This window comes from Bemisia tabaci, chromosome 1 (assembly GCF_918797505.1).
Source record: "Bemisia tabaci chromosome 1, PGI_BMITA_v3".
NCBI lineage: Eukaryota > Metazoa > Arthropoda > Insecta > Hemiptera > Aleyrodidae > Bemisia > Bemisia tabaci.
Genome location: NC_092793.1, coordinates 17080311 through 17101897, shown reverse-complemented (window position 1 = coordinate 17101897; position 21587 = coordinate 17080311). Strand labels below are relative to the sequence as shown.

General features: G+C 44.1%; 1 protein-coding gene across 4 annotated transcripts in view; it reads left to right on the top strand.

The window, feature by feature from the left end:
- The window catches only part of LOC109038162 (transducin-like enhancer protein 4), a 180658-nt gene that overhangs the window by 141252 nt on the left and 17819 nt on the right, over positions 1–21587 (top strand). For 3 of the 4 annotated variants that reach the window (XM_019053134.2, XM_019053146.2, XM_019053141.2), the window contains exons 8-10: positions 2442–2471; positions 7150–7351; positions 11696–11721. In XM_019053134.2, coding sequence (XP_018908679.1) covers positions 2442–2471; positions 7150–7351; positions 11696–11721 — 258 coding nt within the window. The remainder of the gene's footprint in view (positions 1–2441; positions 2472–7149; positions 7352–11695; positions 11722–21587) is intronic. The other variant, XM_072297155.1, reaches the window with a different exon arrangement.

Below are 21587 nucleotides of genomic sequence, written 5' to 3'. Positions count from 1 at the left end.
AGTCGTAAGTCTGTTAGGCGTTAGATTGAGGCCCGTACCTTTTTCCGACCGCAGCGAGGTCAGTGAAGTGAGCGTCAAGTAAGCTTGAACGGTCAAATAATGAGCCAACTCTTACGGGAAGGTGACTGTGTAGTAGTTTTGAAAAAAGGAACCGCCCACTTTTAGCTCTCCGTAGAAACATCACATGTGCCATTAGTTTGCCTATGCAGATAGGTCCTTTGACGTGTGTGCCAGCTCCTTACCGCAAAATGCAGTCCGAATTATCGTTCCTGAGATTTGTGAAATCGTGTAATTATGATGCACAGTATTAGCACGAATGATTTACACCGCCTCTGCTAGCTTATTGAATGAATTTTAATAATTTTTAGTCATCCCTAAAAAAAAATAAAATTAGGATACTTTTATTATTTGCCGCTTGCATGTTGCATTTGAAGCTGTTAGTGTCTATCCGGTCCGTCAAGCAGATTATTTCACTTTTACTAACTGTAGAATTCTAAGGTAAGTATTTGTCCAATTGTGCCTTGATTTTACCAACACGAAATCTCGAAACGGGAGCTTTTTTCGATTTTGGTAGACGAGAGTATTAATTGGTGGTTTTGCGGCTTTACCTCCACAAAGTTTGAGATATCCTCATATCCTCAGAATAGACTCAGTTCTATAGGTTCAGTTACACGATCGAATTGAGCCATCAAACTGAAGCTCTGATTGGTGGAAAAAGACCTGAGGTGAGGATGCGACCAATGAGAGGCCCAATTTGATCGTGTAACTGGACCTTTAAAATCCGACCCGAGTGCGTTTCTAATTGGATATATTGCCATTTTATACAAATTTCATCGATAAATATTACTGGTTAGGTTCGCAGTCTTAATATCTTTGAAACTCTACATGCATCTTCAAACTGCCCGTGATAATGTATATTTCTTTGAACCTAAAATGTTGCAAAATTAAGAAAAAACGATGATTCCTCTAAAAAAAATTGGGAGCGGAAGCTCTGGCTTACGGCTGCTTTTTGGGAAAAAAACTTTATAGAAGGAAAAAAAAATCTTCTTTTAACTCACAGAACACGCTCATGTGGTCATGCAGTTATTTGTAGGGCACTCCTCATACGGTTTATCGCCGTGTTACTAATTTGCGAGAAACGCCTGGTTTCAACTGATCCAAATACGACCATTTGGACTGCATTTTGCATTTAGGAGCTACAATTTCTGGCTCAGTTTAGGAACAACGTATGGACCATTAGTTTCCGTATGCACGCAAGTGTTTTTACGGCTGAGCCAGAAATTTTAGTTGCCAATTGCAAAATGTAGTCCATTTTGCAAATATTGCTCTTTTGCGACGCAGGGCAGCACAAGACCGTGGCCGAAAAATTCGGAACGTGGCTCGTTGAGGTGTGGATTTTATTCGTTCCCTCTGATTTCCCCGGGGCAGGATTGACTCCTTCCAGTCTCCATTATTTCATGACAGTGGCGAGTCTTTTGCCGTTTAGTTTCCGGCCTTTGTTTACATTTTTCAATTCCAATTATTGCCCGGATTTGAATCGCGGTCGCCATGTGGCGGCTCTAGACGCGGAAATCATCACCGCAGTTTAATTTTGATTTGCCTCCCTTTCAATAACACACCTCGGCAGGGTTGTCACATCTCTGGTGATTTCGTAAGGAGCACTGAAAAAAATGGGGCTGTGAAAACTTTTGTTTAAAATTAAACCGAACTTCTCTTTCTTCTAAAGAACATTTTGTTAAGGCAAGGAAATGTTTTTTTCTTTAGTCAAATTATATTTTTTTGTTCAAACAAACGTAGGTTTGTCATTAATGAAAAATGTAATTATCCAAAGTTAAAAAGAAAATGCTCGAAAGACACTTTCATGTGAAAAAACATTCTTCAAATGAATAAAACAACTGTACGTCAAATTAATATATTCTCGAAATTGAAGAGAATTTTGTTTTAATTTCAAAAACAAATTTTTAACCTCCTTTTTAGGGAATGAAAAGCCACCAAATTGCAGACAAATTTAAATGTTTCTCGTCGAAATTTTCAGATAATTTTCAAGGAAATTGCAAATAGAATTCTCTGGGAATTTTTTTGAAAAAAATTCCGAAATTTTCAACGAGGAATAACTAGCATTGCACCGTCGTTAAGATCATGCAAGTTACAAGTTTACAGGGTGATTTTTTCATCGAATTTAGATTTTTTATCACTAATGGAGACAGTGTTTTGCCGGTTTCCCTCGCAAAGTAAGTGCAGTTTCACAATCTGAGGAGCATTGTGTACCAAATCACCAGGAGAGAGTGGCAACACTGGTTATCGAGTCCCCATTTCCCATCTATCACCGGTGGGTGGGCGGGCGGGCAGGCACGGAAGCGCAAATCCGTCATTGTATTTATTATTTGACCGTTATTTTCTTTCCTTTATTTTTATTTGTCTTTCTTTTTTTTCTTTTTCAGCAACAACGCCCAGACCTGCCGCGACTATTGGTTAGTATCCGCAGCTCGCCTGCCTTTTCCACTTTTAACATCGAGCTACTGAGTGGGCTTAATTATCGGTAGTCCATGCCCACGTTCCATCCAGTTTTTAGGTTACTAACAACTAAGCTATGTAATCGAATGAGGCAAAATTTAAATTCGAAAGTCAACGCAATTATTCGCGTTATGAGGATTGATGAGCATCCTGTACAATAAATACACTATATATTAATGCTTGATTTATGAATGGCGAGGAAAACACTTTGCTAGGCGAGTTTTTGCAAATTAGGTTAAGTTCGTTAAACCAGTAGCCCATCTTTTTGTTCACCGGTCATCATTAAGCGAATCCGAACGTTACTTTCCGGAAGTATAACTTTATCATTAAAGGGAAGACATCAGTGCGGGATCTCTAAAATATGTTGCCTCTAGAGCCAATGTGTCATAGAGACCTCGTATTTTGCCTTCTGCCGTATAAGGTAAAAGTTATTTGCGGAAAGCAATGCCTATGCTACGCTGAATGATGATCTTTAATTGCCAAAATGTTTGGCGACCTGGCAAGCGAAGAAAACTATTCATCATCGGGTCAATATAATGCTTGAGGAGTTACTCATCTTCATGCGGAAAATAATGTTGATTTTCGAATTTAACTTTTGCCTGAATTGTGACCGCGTAGCTTCGATCGAAAGTTTCGGGGTCTAAATTATTTTCTCTGTTCCTGGCACGTCCCGTGCGAATGGAACTCAGTCGCAAAGCTACTCACAAAGTCACGATGCCTCCACCTTTCATTCAGTCTCCTATTTTCAAATTTCTTAAATGATTTGCTAATCAACTCCCTGATTAGATCAACGATAGTTTTAGACCACTCATTAACTCGACGATTTGCTATTAATTTTCATTTTATCGGTGAGAAATTGATAACGCTTATTTAAACGCTGCTGACCATTCCTATCCGATCGATACCTATTTTAATATTTTTTTATCGAGCCGGAAAAGCAAATAATTTAAAGTAATTTAAAGTAAACAAAGTAACTGGAAGGACTCAATCTTCATGTATGTACTGAAAAAAAAAAAATCCCAAATTCGCCGGCAAGAAATATTTTTTCTTGGATGAAGAATGATGCTATAAGCTACTTTTTTGCTCTTTCATGGATTTTCCCTATTGTTCTTCGAGAAATTCAGCTTGAATCAATATGAAGAAAACTCTTGGCGGCAAATTCAAGAATCATCATGCTTGCGCCAAGAACTTTTTTTAGTGATATGTTCACTAACTTGCACCGTTTTCATTCTTGTTTGTAATTTTTAAATTTATTTTTTCTCCTTAAAAGTTCGGAAACATGGGCATTTTAAGGATAAAACACACATTTGCAACGATGACGAATGTTTATTTGATGTAACTGAATTGTATCGAGTTCTATGTTTACCTACTATGTAAATTATTGTTTTTTCTTTTTTTTTTAATAATAATTATTTCTCAACCAGTAGGACCAACCCATCAAACAGTCGTCCGAGTTTGCAACTCCTACCTGCGGTGGTCGCATAGTTTGAGAGTCTCGCCCGAAAATCGGCACGAATTCATTTACCGTAACACACACATTCTCACCCCCCGGGGGTGAGGGGGATGATTCCGCCGAAGCCTCAACCCCGCGGGGAGCAATTATGAAGTGAAACCCAGAGGGCGCGCCTCCAACATTCCTCGGCCCCCGCCGCCGCCCCCTAATTAGCCCCGCGGTAGCTCCAACGTGTGCAGTCCCCCCCCCCCCTTCACTCCCTTTGACGCCCCTCTCGTCGGGAAAGTTGAGCTTTTCATCGCTATCTTCTCGCCGCACAGAGAGGTAGCTGTAGAATGTGATGTGCCGGAAAATAAAACGACGAGAGAAAATTGGGCAAATATAGGGAAATTGGTTTTCTTAATGGTTTCTGGGACTTTTAATAACTAAAATTTTGTAACTTAGGTATTTAGTCAGGAATTCGCTGTTGTAGCTTGGGAATTGTTTATCTTTCTGTTCGAGATCATATTGCTTGATGACAAGCTCTAAAAAAGTTATGGAATACATGGGATCGTCAAGAGTTTCTGCCCCTGAAAAGTCAGGTACTCTTGCTCAACCCTAAAAATTCTGCAAATGTTTTGCTCTACCTAAAACGATGCATTTTTCAATGTCAAGAGACCTAGCTCTCAAGACATTTGTGAACAAAATTTCCATGAGAAGTAATGACAAAAAAAAAAAAAAAAAAAAAAAAAAAAAAAAAAAAAAAAAAAAACACCTCTGGAAACTGCGTTACCCACTTCACAATCGAATATCAAGGTAAAATTTTAACATTTATTATATTTCTTGCCCCTGGCGGAGAGAAGTGGGATCGGTGTTCACTTTGCGCCGCCTGTGCTCGCGTGTCTTCGGTGGCGTGTCAAAGTTTCGTGCTTCTCCAACTCACTCCAGACGGCAAAATAAAAGTTCCGCTGCCACAGTCACATGTCAGGAACCTCCAAGCTAAATAGAATAGAATGTATGAAATAGTTTGGTTGAGGGATAGGGAGAAAGGAGGGAGAAATGTCCAAACCGGGGCGTTGACAGGTTTGCCACTATATTACAGGGGACAAGCTCTTGAAAAGTCAACGAAAACCCAGAAAATTTTGCGAATTTGGTCACGGAACTTCGAAATTTTTTCTTTTGGCAAAACTTTTCATCTTTTCAATTTAACTCCGTGAATTAAAATGCAAAATCTCCATTTCACTCTTAAAATCTTTCGTAACACGAGTTTTTAGGAGAAATCATGCTACCCAAGTTTGAAAGGTGTTAAGATTTTATATGCTAATTCCTGAGAAGTCAGGGATTTGCGAAATCCAAGAAAACTTGTCATCTGTGTCAGGACAGCTTCTTACCCTTATTCCTTCACAATGGCGTCTCTTGGAAAAACCGAGAATCAGGAATCAATAACATTCAGTGAGCAAAGAAAACTAGGCAGAAAACTTGGGGAATTAGTCTCAAACCTCGTGAACTTTCCCTTCTTACGCTCTGAGATGTAGTAACATTATTTTGACCGTCCGCAAAGAGTACGCTGAATTTCCGGCTGCGAAGAATTAGATGAAAGATGAAAAAATTGTTTTTGCTACGCTGAATTCATCAGTGACAGAAAAATCGAAATCTGAGTTTATACCGAGGTCTCGGAAGGTCTTAAACTAAAAAAGCCAATAACTTAGTTTTGACGTATAAAGGTGGTATTTTGCGGACCCCTTGAAACCCGATTCCGGGTTTTCAACGGGATTCCGATTGTTCCAATTTAATTGATGAATTTACGAGTCAAATTATGAATGCATATTAATTCATAAGAGATGTTCATGAGATTCAGTGCATAAGTACCGTTGCCAAAACGCTGGAAAAACGATTTTGGGAAAACTTTGGGGGAGGGCTGCAGCCCCCTTAAAAAGCACTTTTTGGGGGAAAATCGTGGCCGAATAAAGCCTTATTTCAATCCATACAACATTCCCCTACCCTGCAGTCTGACGGCATAAGCCTGAATCACCCTGTATTAGAACTCAATTTCCATGAAACGTTCAAGATGAGTCGTGCACCAGTGTACTTTCCGAGCAACTGCCTTTGCACGGATGACGGGTCCTTTGAGCGGCCGGAGCGGGAGGGACGCGGGGGTGGGGAGGGCGAGAGGGGGTGTAGTTTGCAGGAGCTCGGGAAGCTTTTGACGCTTTTACGGTTGACTCGCAGATAAACCGGGCGTCGGGAACTGGGTGGCGCGGCTCCAAGTTATTAAATGCCATTTGCACAATCCTCTTATTCCTCTTACCACTACTCACCACCGCTCCCCGCTCCCCCCCCCGTCCCTTCGGGCCCCTCGATGGTGTCTTACACGCGGATATCCCCGACGCCCCTGTCGCCGGCTTCGCGTGAAATATCCCGCGGGCGTCCCGACGCCCGACGCGAAGCTCCCTTCGCCCTAGTGACGGGTTAAAGGAGCACCACTGTGAGCAGGGTGTCCGTCGTACTAAAAGAATACGGGAATTCTGTGAAATTTTTTCCCCCCAGCTGTTTAACTGGCCAGTATTACGTTAAGATCCCACGACCATCTACATTGCCGTACTAAGAAAAAATGCCGTAACAGCAGGGTGTCTAGCATCAGGATTTTCCCGATTCTATCAGGATTTGGGGTCAATCAGGATTTGAGGTCAATCAGGATTTGAGGTCAATCAGGATTTAATCCCGTTTTCATTAGGATTTGAAGGAAAATCGGTCGTAAAAGCAGGATTTGAGAAAAGTCGGCCGTTCGATCGGATTTCTTTATCGAGCTATTTTTGTGAAGTTACTTTCGCCTACTTTTCTCCGCAAAAAGTCAGGATTTGAAAAATTATGAAATCAGGATTTAGCAGTCAAAAATCAGGAAAAATCATAATTTCATCAGGATGTCCCAAAATGAAAAAAAAAAAACTAGACACCCTGATCAGCCTTCAGATGTTGCCTTTTCTTCGATAAATTACCGATTTTCAGGGAAACCCGTGAACTCTAAGTTTCCAGTTTTTTTAGAGAATTTTATTCGCGATCGGATCTTAATTATTTGAAATTTTCAAAAATATTTAGGAAAGTGCTTCATCGCCACGCTTGGGGAATTTTGTCCGTGAACAAGCTCGAAGGTCTAGGAAACCTGATGGTACCTACTGACTCTGTTGTTTCTGGTTTGATTGCAGCAACAAATGCACGCGCAGCAGTTACCTCACACGGCGCACCCGCCACCACTGCCGATGATGCCTCACCCGGGCCTCCCGGGGCCCCCGGCCACGGCGGCCAGCCTCCTCGGCCTCTCCGGGGCCCTCCCCGGACCGGCAGCCCACCCCCTCAGCATGCTCGCCGCCAAGTCCGAACTCCACCGCGAGGAGAAAGCGCCCAGCGGTAAGTCACAGTCCCAGAAAAATTTACACTTCCATCCAAAACAGGCACTGGAAAAAAACGCATTGGATCTAGAGTGCAGACTCTTAAAAATATCGACAAGAAAAAGTACTCTTGATTCAATCAGAATCCAGCTTAAATGGACGTAGTTCTACCAAACAGACCTATGTGCAAGTGAGAAATGTGGGGTGTGCTCTAGGAAGCTGCATAAGAAGCAATGTAAAAGTGGGTGTGGTTCCTTTTGAAGAATTGGAAAAGCGGGATGTTGCATTCTATCAAAGAGACCTATGTGCAACTGAATGCGGAACTCATGAGCCGCGGGCATGGCAAGAGAGGGTTGTGGACAGGGCTCACGAGTTAAAGCGCCCCGACGACCATCTCCTCGTCGTTAGAGTGCGCACTCATTGCCGCTGACGTCACTGGCGCACAATTATTCCCATTCACTCGCCACGCAAAGAGAACTAACGAGCACACCCCACATTTCTCACTTGCACATAGGTCTCTTTGGTAGAAATACGTCCAAATCAAAAACCAAGCCTCTTAATTTAAGCGGATTTTGTTTTGATTCAAGCAAAAATCCGATTGAATCAAGAGTATTTTTTCTTGTCAATGTTTTCAAGAGTCCGGACTCCAGCGGGGCGATTATTGAAATGTCATCGACTCTATGTCACCGCTTACGACAAGACATAGCCCTATCTTAACCGTGCAATATATCGCAATTCGATGTCTTATCGGGCTGGTTTAAATTTCAATAATCGGCCCGCAGATCCAATGTGTTTTTTTTCTTTTAGTGGGCTTCTGTCCATCCTTTGAAAGCGGTCGGTCGTGAAATGGACGTATTTATGCTGAAGGAAGGAGAGACGAGTGGAGGAAAGTGCTCGTTATTTGAGGGCCGTAAGAATGAATGGGAATTATTGAGCACCAGTCTGTCATGCTAAGGAAAAACGCCGTATGAGCCTTCGGCGTTGACAAGTTTCCTCCGATAAAAACCGAATTTACTGGTAAAATTGTGAAAATGTTATCGCTCCATATAAAAGTGCTTGATTTCAGGAAAAAGGTGAACACGATTGTAAATGCAACGTAGAAAACCCTAGAGAACTAACAGCTAGCCACTCGTACGCTGCGTGCTCAAGAAAGCCAGAGCGCCTGCGATTTTTTGTGTATGCAACCCGGACATAGAGAGAACACGAATAGTTGCATCCTTACTTAGCCTATGGAAAAGGCGGAGCGCCTTCAATTTTTTCCGCTTAAGATAAATAAGTGTGTTACTCATCGCATTCGTATGTCGTTCATCAGCGCACGAAAATAAGGCGCTTTGAGTATATAATCAAACTAAAAAAAAGAAGAATTGAGTAACACTTGGTGCTTTTATGTATGAGTCAGAAAAAATAGTTCCTTCTTGCAATATATACACTCCAATTCTGTCGTGCTAAGGAAAAACGCCGTTTGAGCCTTCAGACGTTGCCAAGTTTCCTCCGATAAAAACCGAATTTACTGGTAAAAGTGCGAATATTATTTTCCAAAATTTTCAGACAAATTTGTGCGCTATTTAATCCAAAATATCTGAAAATTTCAAGGAAAAATATGCATGACTGTTCTCAAAAATACAAATTCTATCAAGCGACGTTGCGCCGGCTCATACGGCGTTCTTCCTTAGCACGGCAGAATTGAGGTACGAGTTTTTCTAGTCGATACTAGCCATCGAGAAGCATTCTCTCAGACCAATTAGTTTCTATGTTTTTTAAGCGGCCATCGTGCGAATATGTTAAAACGGCAGCTTCACATCGAGGAATTAGAACTTGTCGGAAATATGAACTTCGAAGCATCACTACGGCTGAAAGCTGTAACTTTTCCACCCGACTCGTTTTCTTTTGTTATCGTCGTCGCTTTTGCCTCGCGTAATTATTTATTTTTGCGTTACCCCCGCAGGGTTTCCCCTCCCACCACCGCGGTCGATTCCGCACGCAAACCGCCGAGTCGATAATCTCGGCGCTCGAGTCGAAAACAGAAAAACTTAATCACGAGACGGCATGCCAAGCCGTAAAATATCCGCATGTCTCTACCGTCACCCCCACCCCCCTCGCCGCTTCCCGTCCGACCGGAAAAACTAAACGATCGTTGGATGTGTTACGAGTTGGGGAACATGCCCGGCGCAACTGCAACATGGGTTAGATTATTAAACACCATGTTAGCAGTTGCGGCTCGCTAGACAACCTCCCTCCCCCTTTGCCCCCCCCCCCCCAACACCTCCCCCTTCCCCTGTGCACACGTCCTTTTGCGTTAAATCTCAACACCCCTTCCCGCCGTTCAACAACTGCGGATTGGTTCGTGCCGTTCAACGCGACGGACGTGTCGACACATAAAAAATATGGATTTTTGCCTAGATTTGTCACGGTAGTGGCGCATTTGTAGTTCGATTTATTAGCCTCTGTCTATCATCTTTTCGAATGGACCACTAGACACAGTGCAAATTTAAGCATTTTCAAAATGTCCAGGGTGTCTACAAGTCCGGAATTTCCGGAAAGTCGGAAATAGTACTGCTTTTTCTAGGGCGGTCCGGAAGTACTGCAAAAAAGCGGAAATTTTGCAAGAAAGTACGGAATTTTTTTCATTTTTGTCGAAATTTGAGCGGGAAATTCAAATTTTTCGAATTTCGTCAGTTGAATGTATTGAAAAAGCACCCGAATTTTTCTGTCAAGGAGGTACTGAATTTCTTGGGAATGTACTGGAAAAGCACTGTAAAAGTACTGATTTTTGGCCAGCCTGTTTCAGTAGACACCCAGATGTCACATGGATCACGATTAATCGCAACGAAATTATTGAAATCATCACTCAACTACGATGTGAAAGTTTGCAGTGTGTATTGGTTGCGGGACTTTCGAGTTCCCGCTCACTAAAAAAACAATAGTCCACTTAAATCAAATCGCACAATGCAGTGGTCTTGGCAGGCTTCTTAATCGATCAGTGTTCCTTCCCTGCCCTGTGTTGTTCAAAGTGTAAACACCGTGCGGTAGCTTAACCGAAGCGCGATATTGAGGTTGTTTTATTTTCATGCCGCAAGGACCGTTATCACGGCAACGTTTAGTGCGCGATTTAACGCTCGTAGACTACTGTTTTTTCATGAAAGGGAGTTTTGAATTTACGCGTTGAAAAACCTTAAATATCCTAGTTTGGGGTTGATTTCAGTAACTTACGTTGCATTAATCACGTTCCACGCGAAATTGCGACAAGGACGCCTGTTCGAGAATGCTGACATTTGCACCTTGTCCAGTGGTCCATTGCAACTGCACTGTATTTCGAACAAGTTCTCATAATATTGTAGATATATACGAGAATCCTCAAATCTCTCGAGCGAAGTAAAGTCTCCCTCGTTTATTTTTTCTGAGTGGCAGATCAAAGTTTAAATTCTTGTAATCTCCTGTTTTTCAACACGCGCAGCAGAATTTTCACAATTTCTGGTCACTTTTTGAAGAGGAGAGGTCACGACAGCCACAGCATCTCTGTACGTGGAGGGTCCTTTCATACGGAGGATAAAGACACAAGGAATCGATTTCTGATTGGCTCGCGTATATATGTTAGGCCTTCATAGTGTCAAAAACCGGAGTAAATAAAGATTACATTCTCACCAATTTCAAAAATTATGAACTGGAATGGACCGGGGAGAGAGAGAACGGAGGAGAGGAATTCGGGAATGAGTCGATCAAAGATTCCGAAAAACATTCAATATGTGTAATCTTCAGTCCGGTTTGTGACATCCATGAGCCGACTTGTCTTAACTCTCCCTATAAGGGGGCTCCATGCAAGTGGAGCTTAGAACTTGCAATTAAGAGAGCTTTATTTTCAAGTGAAAGCAAACAGAACTGCAAGCTTGAGTACGGGTTGTTTTCGCACAAGTTTCCTGAGTTTAGTCCATCCTGCAAGAGTCCTCGAACAGTCCTTAGTCAAGGAAGTTGGATCTGAGGAGTCCGTAATTGAACCGTTTGCTTTTAAAAGGCCCAAGCGCCGAAAACTATGAGCTTCGGAATCGGGAAGACGAGGATTACCAAGGCTCAAAGAATTCGTCGCTCAAGTCTTTTTGGAAATAAACGGCTCAGCTCTCACCGTAGGAGGACCGTGGAATCGTGGATAGAGTTTCTTATCCCAGCCAAGCAGGAATCGAAGAATTTTGTCGTGAACAATTCCTCACGTGGACTCGAGAGGAACACCGGGTTTTTATGGCCGATTTATTGTTTCTTTGTTTGATGGCTTGTTTTTTTTTTATTTTTTTTTTTTATTGGCGCTTAATTTGAGCGGAGGCTCGGAGTTTATTGCACACATTTAAATACCCGTTTTGTTTCTTTTTCGCAGGTCTCAACTCCGCGGACGAGCGACATGTGAGTATTTCAGTCATTCATTATTCATTATATCTTCATTTCTTTCGCCTCTCGTAAGTTTATGTTGGTTTCTACGCATTCTCTGCGTGTCGAATTCAAGGAGCTTGTCCGAGATCTCTGGTCGGATCAATGTGATGCTGCCAAAAACCTCCCTCCCCTCCTCGCACTTCAGCCCCTACTCTGCTCCCTCGGATCGGTTCTTGATGCCGGTCATCATTTGAAGCGTAAAATGGTGCGATTCAAGATTAAGTTACAGGAAATTTTCAGAAGTCGATACTCCGAAAACCAATATTGTACTGAAGAAAAATGGGGGGTGGAAGAGAATACACCGAGGGAAAACAGGTAACACTTCGGCGGATTTACGATATTTGCACATCCAAAAAAAAGTCCCCCCCCCCCCCCCCATTTCAAACTTGACGAGTTGCTCGTCCGTATAAACATGGCTACTGACACCACTGCAATGACATCAAAGTTTAGGTTCATTGTGCTGCCTACCTTGCTCCGAATGAACCACGAGGAAAAGATGCTAAGCATTTGATAACATCAATTAAATCCTCCATTATACATTAGAGCGAAACAAGCCCTTATCAGACGAACTAACCACTCAGACGCCACACTCCCGGCTTATGACTCAGCTGTACTTGAAAAGTCCATTCTGGATTTATGAGGTCTTCGCTTCTCAGGACCTTATTGCGTCTTTAGGGCGGCTGCGAGACAGTTCGAGACACCCCATACATTTTATGGACAATTGACGCATTTTACGGCAAAATGGCGTATGAGGCTTGCAATGCTGCTAAGATTGTGCAATTTTTTATAACGTTTTCGGCAGATGAAATACATTTGTACAGTCAACCTACTTCCTTACAACAGTGAAGAAAAACTAAGAGCAGATTCAGAGAAAAATTCTTTGCAGAACAGTCAGATATGTTACTTACAACTAGAGAACTACGTTGCACAAGCATAGCAGAATTGGACTGCATTTTGCAATGAGGAACTACAATTTCTGGCTCATTTTAGAAACAACGTATGTACCATTAGTTCTCCTGTATGCATAAGTGTTTTTATGTATGGGCCAGAAATTATAGTTCCTTATTGCAAAATGAAGTCCAATTGGAAGTCTCACGCGCCCCTTTACCGAAAAACGCCTCAATTTATGGACGGCCGCTAACTTAACCGCAAATCCCACAAAAGCGGTTGCCTTTGATTTGCCAACGTGGCAACGCAGCGTTCAGGGTCTGTATCACACGGTGACAAGCGTATCCGTGTCTTGGACGACAGAGGTTCTAAATATTGCGCGCTGCGCCGTGTCACCGACTTGGTTATGAGTACACCCCCCCCCCCCCCCTTCTTTGTAGCCTACAATCGGATAAATAAGATGTCATTATCCTAGCGCAAACGGACTCACTCTCGGCTAAACCGGCGGTCTGGAACTCTGCCGTGCTAAGGAAGAACGCCGTATGAACTTTCAGACGTTGCCAAGTTTCCTTCGATAAAAACTGAATTTACTGGGAAAATTGCGAATATTTTTCCCCCAAAATTTTCGGACAATTTTGTACTCAATTCAATCTTAAACATCTGAAAATTTCAAAGAAAAATGTGTATGAATGTCGTCAAAAATACATTTTTTATCAAGGAAAATTTGGCAACCCTCGAATGTTTATACGGCGTTCTTCCTTACCACGGCAGAACTCCCGTCGAATCGCCGTCGTCATTCATTTCGACGGCTCAGCTCAACAAGCGCGTATCTCGACTGCAACGATTCAAAATTCCCGCGCCCGCTTTTTTTATTTTTTCTTAGAGGGAAGAAATAAAATTAACATTATGACCCTAAGTTTTCACAGGGTGTCCGTCCTCTTGTGAAGATAAATCGGTGATTACTAACGATCAGCTGAAACTTCTCGGCCGCGCATCGTTTCTCACGCGACAGCCTACGCAGTGCAGCGCAATTCCGCCACGACGCGCCTTCAGTATTGCGTGATACGCCAGGCATTGCCGCAAAGTTGGTTTAGTTGCCGGTCAGGCAGGAACCCAACCAAATGTGCAATCATTGCCAAGTGTTGATGTAAACGTTCATTTAAGCGCAGAGAACCATTGCAACGCCCTTTAAATGGTCTCTTATTCATCTGAGAATTCTTCTCTATTATTTCAAAGCGCTATACAGTCTATATTAAACAAAACAAAAATTCAAATTCATTTTGAGCGAGGATATTTGACCATTCACCTGAAAATGACCGATTTGACTACTTGGTATAACTTGAAACGGATGCACATAGACGCACATCACAGAAAAGCGACATATATACAGATTTTTTCGCATTGGTAGCATTGTAAGAGGTTATGTCAATGTTATTGTTTGGATCCAATTCGATATTATGGAGAATCCCTATGATGACGCGCCACTAATAGCGTCTATTGCACTCATTTTAAGTCTGTGTTTTGACAGTGAAAATGGAGGTTAACATGATGAAAATGTCACTCGCCTGACCGAGGCGGAATCTCGAGGAAGAGGAGATAAAGTCCCGCAGAGGCCAGTGCACGGAGCGAGCAGTGGATGTGCAATAAATAGATTATAATTGATTCGATTGTTGTCCGAGGGAATCAATGAGACCGGGTCAGGGAGGAGGAGGGGAGGGAGAGGAGGAGGCGAGCATTAGTTAAAAAAGCAATAACCGCGGGTTTCCGGCGTAATTTAATTTGTCGGTTAATAGAAAGCGAAGCTGTCCGGAGCGCCGGGGGGGGGGGGGGGGGGGTCGGAGCGACCATCCATCGGCGGGAAAACATCATTCTCGAGGGTTCTCGTCTCGGGCGGGGCGGGGGTGGGGCGCGGTTCGGCGGGGAACGTGTGAAACGCGGATTGAAATTTATACCCCGCGCGCGAGTCGTGGTGCGGTGCGACGCCACCGACGCCGGGGCGCTGGGAGCTAGTCAGTATTCAGCGCGGGGCTCCGACCCGTGACGATGCGCGGCGGGTTGCGGGCTCCGGGTCGCCGGGGGCTCCCTCGTCGAGTTCCCGCCGTCCTCCCGTGTTGCCACGTTTCCTCCCCTCCGCGCTGTGGAAAAAATTAGCTCATGCCTGCGCCACTTGAGTCCTTTTATACTGAGAGTCAAGACAATGTGAATCCATTTCTGATCGGTTCCCGTATTTTAAGCCTCCACAGTGTCACAAACGGGAATAAAGATTACATTTTCACCGATTGCAAAGATTATAATCTGGAATGGATCAGGGAATTACGGGTTCGGCAAGGAACAAACGGAATGAGAGAAAGAACGGAGAAAGGAATTTGAGAATGGGCCGATCAAAGATTACGAAAAACGTTCAATTTGTGTAATCTTCATTCCTGTTTGTGACGCCATGAGGAGGTGTTGTCCTGACTCTCAGTATAAAGGGACTCTAGGTGCCATCAGAGCCGTATCCATAGTCCAAGAAATAGTTCCTTTTCCTACATAGAGTCCCTTTATACTGAGATCGAAGACAATGTGAATCCGCATCTGATTGGTTCCCGTATTTTAGGCATCCACAGTGTCACAAACGGGAATAAAGATTACATTTTCACCAATTATGATCCAGAATGGACCGGGGCATTACGGGCTCGGCAAGGAACATATAGAATGAGAGATGGAACGGAGAAAGGAATTCGAGAACGACCCAATCAAAGATTTACGAAAAACTATCAATTTGTGTAATATTTATTCCCGTTTGTGACTTCATTTGACTTAACTTTCAGTATAAAGGGACTCTAGGCGCTATCAGAGCCGTATCCATAGTCCGAGAAACAGCTATTCTTTTCCTAGGAAGCTTTACAATGGTTTAAGTTGTGGCAAAAGGAGGCTTAAGGAGACCTGCAACATAGCTTCATCAATAGGACAATCTTTACGAGTTCACTCAGGAATGGGTATGTTGCGAACTGACTCGACGAACAAACTGACCCACGAACTGATGGACAAAATACCCCAAAGCCAGGAGAAAATTGCGTTTATGGAGTCTCGCCTAGCAAATCGCTCGCCACTAAATTTGTCAGTCGTCATTTGGCGAATTTTAATTTATTTTTTGTTCATCGAGTTGCACATCAACCATTGCTCAGCGGAAAATATTGTGAACCCTCGAACTTAACTCGGAGTATATTGCATAGATTGTTGGTGCGATATTGTCTCTCCTTGAATCCCTGCCCTCTTGCAGGGTGTCTACAAGTACAGAATTTCTGGAAAGTCCGGAAATAGTACTGATTTTTGAAGATGGTCCGGGAGTACTGAAAAAGTGCGGAAATTCCGCTAGAAGGTCCAAAATTTTTCATTTTTGTCGCAATTTGAGCGAAAAATTCAAAACGTTGAAATTTCTCGAATCTCGTCAAATGGAGGCACTAAAAAAGTACTGAATTTTTCCGTTGAGGAGGTACTGAATTTCTCGGGAATGCACTGAAAAAGTACTGTAAAAGTACTGATTTTTGGCCAGTCTGTTTTAGTAGACACCCTGTGGAATCTCGCCTAGCAAATTGCTCGTCCCTGATTGGTCAGTAGTCATTTAGCGAATTTTAATTGATTTTTTGTTCATCGAGCTGCACATTAACCATTGTTCACCGGAAAATACTGTGAACCCTCGAACTTAACTTGGAGTATATTGCCTAGATTGTTGGTGCGATATTGTCTCTGGGTGCGGCGGGAAGTGTTGGAGAGCTAAGCCCGGAACTGGTAGAGACGCCGAACACGGAAAAATCCGGAAGCGGGAAGCGGCAACCGCCGCCGAAGCCGGGAATCGGGATTTGCGAGTCGCTTCCTGGGGAGGAAGGCGTGGGCGAGGGTGGCGGGGGTTGTCGGGGGAGGCGGGCGGTGGGTGGTGCTATTACGGGCGCGGATGAAGTGACGGATGGAAGCGAGCGTCGAGCGTATAATAAAGAGTGCGCGGCGCTAAAGATTCGGTCGCAGATACTTAAACGAAGATAAATTCAACGCCAGGCTCCAACGAAAAGGGTTGCGCGGGAGTTGATGTAATTAAACACGCTGTTGATCCCCCTCTCTCGCGCCCCGCCCCTCCTCCCCTCCTCCCCCGGCGCGGATGCCTGCGCAGACGACCTGGATCCGCGCGGGGGTGCCGAGTTGTGGGGAGACCCGATCCCCAGATCTCGCTTAAGCTTGAGTACCCCTACATGGACAGAGCAGGGACATGTCGATAATTTTGGATGTTAGGTCATGGAGCTTTTAGGGCCCACAAGGGCAGCCAACCTACGAACTCAAATTATCCAGAATAATATCATTGCAATTGTTACGACCCAGCGCTTGTAAAGCGCGTATTTTACTTAGATGTTGCATGAATTTACTCATTCTTTCGGGAGGACGCTGATTTATGAACATTCTTGGCCATCTTGGTTCGATATTGGAATCTGACGAATGGCAGCGTTTTTCGTGTTAGAAGGTTGGCTGCCCTCTTGGGCCCTGAGAGCTCCATATCTCGACATGCCCGTTCTCTCCCTTTATAAATGCTCTAGCGCACGCTCGCGATTTTCTAAACTTGGAACATGCGGTAGATCTCAAAGGGAGGTTGGTAGCGTGGAAAAAAGAGGTGTGATCTGGACCTCGCGACGAAATTTTGAACATCGAGTTACTCCGCATCGAGACTACTCGTCGCCAGGCTGACCAAAAATGCGTAACTACACATCGATCGAGGTGAGCCAGGAAAAGCATCGAATTGTATGGACGACAGGATTCGTCGGAGAATGCTGTAAAGACTTAATGTCAGGAAGGGAACGACGGACGTGCTGACGACTTGGAGATGAGGAAGCGAAAAGCTCTCAGAAAATCAAGAGAATCGGTTTTATAAACCTGGATTTTTGTGGTTCCCTCTTCGAGGTTATTGACTCAGAACTCAGCGGCAAGCGATCTTCGTCGACTCGACGCCACGGAACTACCGAAAAACGAGAGAATTCAAAAAAGGTTTGCCTAAAATCGCAGATTTCCTGAATCTAAAAACGTCTAGCTTTCCCAGAGTAGACGAAAGGAAGTATAGAGGAGACTAAAAGTTTTCATCGGATTTCGGCTCCAAAAATCCATTGCTTAGCTAGTCTAGTAGTCTACCTTTTGCAAATAGGAACTATAATTTCTGGCTCAGTTAAGAAACAACCAACGCACCGTTAGTTTCTCCCTGCACATAAGTGTTTTTACGGATGAGCCGGATCTTTCAGTTCCCGATGCAAAATGTAGTCCGACTCTTCGGCCGTAGGTGAACATGAGGCGAATTTGAGGGTTGTCCTCTTACAGTATCTTTCACAGTGTAGTGATAGCGAAGCGGGGTCCCTAAAATAACGACGGCGTAAGTCGGCAATCCCATAACTCGGTTTGCGACATCGCAGACTTCCTGTCATACTTTATTTTTTAAACGGAAAACTGCTCGACGGCAATTCTTTAAAATTGCCGTGATTTTTCTTCTCTGTGCGCAAAAATGTTCGCGAAAACTTTAAGGAATATTGTCACTTTGTTCTCCTTTAACTCAGACGCATGCCAAACGCACATGAGCGCCGACAAGACTGCAGGAATACTTCACGCATTGCACCTAAGTCACAGCGCGGTCGCCGGTTCACGTAGCGCCTTCAAGAGTGCACGAATACGGATTGCGCCTAACGCACAGCGCGATCGCCGGTTCACGTAGCGCCTACAAGAGTGCACGAATACTGCACGCATTGCGCCTGCGGTCGCTGCTCGACGTGAAACGCATATCGACGGTGTAAGTCGGCAATCTCATAACTCAGTTTGCGACGTCTCAGACTTCCCGTCGTACTTGATTTTTTAAACAGAAAACTACTCAACGGCAATTCTTTAAAACTGCCGTGATTTTTCTTCTCTCTGCGAAAAAATGTTTTGCGAAAACTCCAAGGAATATTGTCACTTTGTTCTCCTTTAAAAAAATAACATTGAGGCGGAGATTTTCAGACACCGCAAACGAGATATGTGATTGCGGACTTACGCCGTCGATACATCGTCTCCTCTCGTGATTTCATGCACCAGCGTGTGTCGGCGGGCGAAAAGGCGCCTTTCGCCGGGCGAGCGGACAACGCCGGTTCCCAATAAATGACTCCGCGTCATGTTAATTGTTCTAATTGCTGCAATTACATTGCCCCAGCCGGAGCTCGAGTCGGAGCCGGAGGTCGGATGCTAACTTTCCGCCACCCTTATACACTTCTCAGCTCACCCCCCCCACCCGCCCTCCGCTCCCCCGCCCCACGCTCGTCAACCCTTGACAATTCATTCCGCGCCGCCCCCGCCCCCTCTCAATTTCCCCTTTTCGCATGCAAAGTGCGTCCTCGCCTCAAATTTCGTCGCTTTCCCGACGCAAGGACGCAATTACGCTTCGCGACGAACCCTGTCGTCGATTTAACTCGACGTTGTCCAGGGCTCATTAGGAAATGTAGTCGAGCCGTGCGACGATTTAAGCAGTTCCATTCATGCCGGCGCTGCTCCTCGAGTCGGGTCACATAATATTTTGTTTTCGGGGGCGCGGAGGGGGAGGGTTGAAGGAGGTCGCGCCCTCGCTCCCCTCTCTTCGTGTTTGTCGTCGCCTTTCACCTCCGACGGGGGGTGGGAGGGTGGTGTGTCGCGGCGAGGAGCGATCCCTCGAGTGGATGTCTTCATGGTGGCGTGTTCCGCGACCCGGGCCGCAGACTACTTCCGTCGCGATAAGACGCACGGAATAGCTTGGAACGTTAGCGTGCGAGCTTTCGACCGCTCTGTTTAATCCATGACTGCAAGTGACTGGCAAGTACCCCCGAAAATTCTTCGTGTAATCGAATCGATAATTGAATCGGTATGTTATAAAAGGTCTCAAGCGCCAAAAATGAGAATTAGAGACAAATGGTAATAACCGTTTTAATTGACCCCTCATAAATCTCAGAGCCCTAAAATATTAAAGCGATGAATTGTTAAATTATATTACCAATTAATCTGCAATTAGAAACGGGTTGGTTCTTACAGTTTCTACCGTTTTTTTCGTATTTTTGTATCTGGCGCTTGAGTCCTGCTGTAACTGACCGATTCAATTTCGAGAAGGGGCCTTTTTGGACACATCTGTTTTTATGGAAATTACCTCTGACGGACATGCGAATCACGCCCCAAAACATAGACCAATACCCACCATTGGTATCTTGCCAATGGTAGAAGCCTTTACTTTCGGGACTTCAACACCCAATCGTTTACCTACCTACCTTGATTCATTCATTGTCATGATGCGCAATTTGTACAATCCTCAGTCTCTATCTTTTTATGTTTCCCCCTTTTTATCTATTTTTTATTTTATTATTTTTCTTAATGTGGATTTGACAGTTTTACACGAAATATTCACAGAGTTTTCTTGAAAAGGCAGGAAGAATCACAAAATTTTGTGTAACAACGACGGCCTGTTATGCCTCGATAAATGGAAATGCAATAAGAAATCTGCAACGTCGTAAACTGAAATGCGTGGGTCTGTATTTTCACCATCGATGCTCTTCATCCGTGGCAAAATTCTCCAAGAGCACGGTTAGCTACATAATCCTATCGAGTGTGTAGAATCATCGGTTTTTCACGTCGGGGAAGGAGCGGTGTCGACGAGGGCGCGCGTGTGTCGGAACATACGGCGAGTGTATGACAAACGAGAATAAATTACACGGGAAACTCGTGTCGAGCGGGTTGCAGAGTGGCTGTTTTCGGGTGCAATTGCCTGTCTACACAAGGCTCGACGCCTGTTCTGCGGTGAAGCATACCGGGCGCGGCGGCGCTGAGCGAGCGGGAGTGATCCGATCCCTCTCATCGGGGAAGCACTCCGAGGGGCGCGCAACGAAATAAATAGCCCCCTCCCGGGTGTCATTCTCCGTCGACATTCCGCGCGTAAGTAGATAAATTGAAATTAGGCCCGGGCTGCGGTCGATACGTTTCTGGATGGGATGCTCGACTCATCCGACGCCCAATTACGCTTGTCATAGGCGTCGATATTTTATCAATAACGACGGGAAATGACAGGCCGGCGCGGTGGCTCTAGATTGGAGACCGGGGTGAAAATCTCGCGCGCCGAGTACGGCCGGTTGCGTTACGGTTGATTTGAAGGCGCGCTCGGGGGTTTTGCTCATCCTCTCCGCTGAGTCAGCGATTCGGATTTAGGTTTTCTGTTGGGCCGGTGTGGTTGTTGGAATGAAATCGATAGAACTCGAATGGACCCAAATGTGATTTGTGCCCTTTTCTCTCCGAGCAGGAACAAACTTTGATTTTGGGAAATGGAGAATGGAGAATGCACACTTCAGAGACTAAAACATTTGATTGGTTTGCAAAATAAAAACGCATATGTTTTTCATGTACTCTTATTTTTTTTCAGCCAAAATTTAGAATAGTCTACAGTTGCCAGGTTTACAAATCTGGATCTGAATTACAAATCTGTTTGATTTACTGGAGTGATAGAATGAGTTCTTTTGTAAGGAAAATCTTTTAAAAATCACCATTTGTGTTTTTAACATTACGATGAACTCACCCGGATAGTCTGGAATTCTCCTTTAACGTAAAAGATTCTCCGTGAATTTTTAGCTTCCCGCTCCAAAAAGTATACTGCGGCAGAGACCATATATCGACGGTGAAACTACCAGACCACCTACCTCGTTCACGGTGTTAAAAATTTCCGCTCCCATTTTATTTTTACTTTTTTAACGAAAATATCAGTATCATTTCTTCAAGTGTTTTCACCGAGTTATCTTCGCACAGTGAAGAAAAACCTTAGACGTTTTCAATAATTGACATTGAGTAGTTTTCCATTGAAAAAATAGGTTAAAATAGGGTGTCTGCAAACAGAAATACGAGATCTGGTGGTTTCACCGTAGATATGGAACAGATTATTCACCCCGATTTTAAAGCTCCCTTGG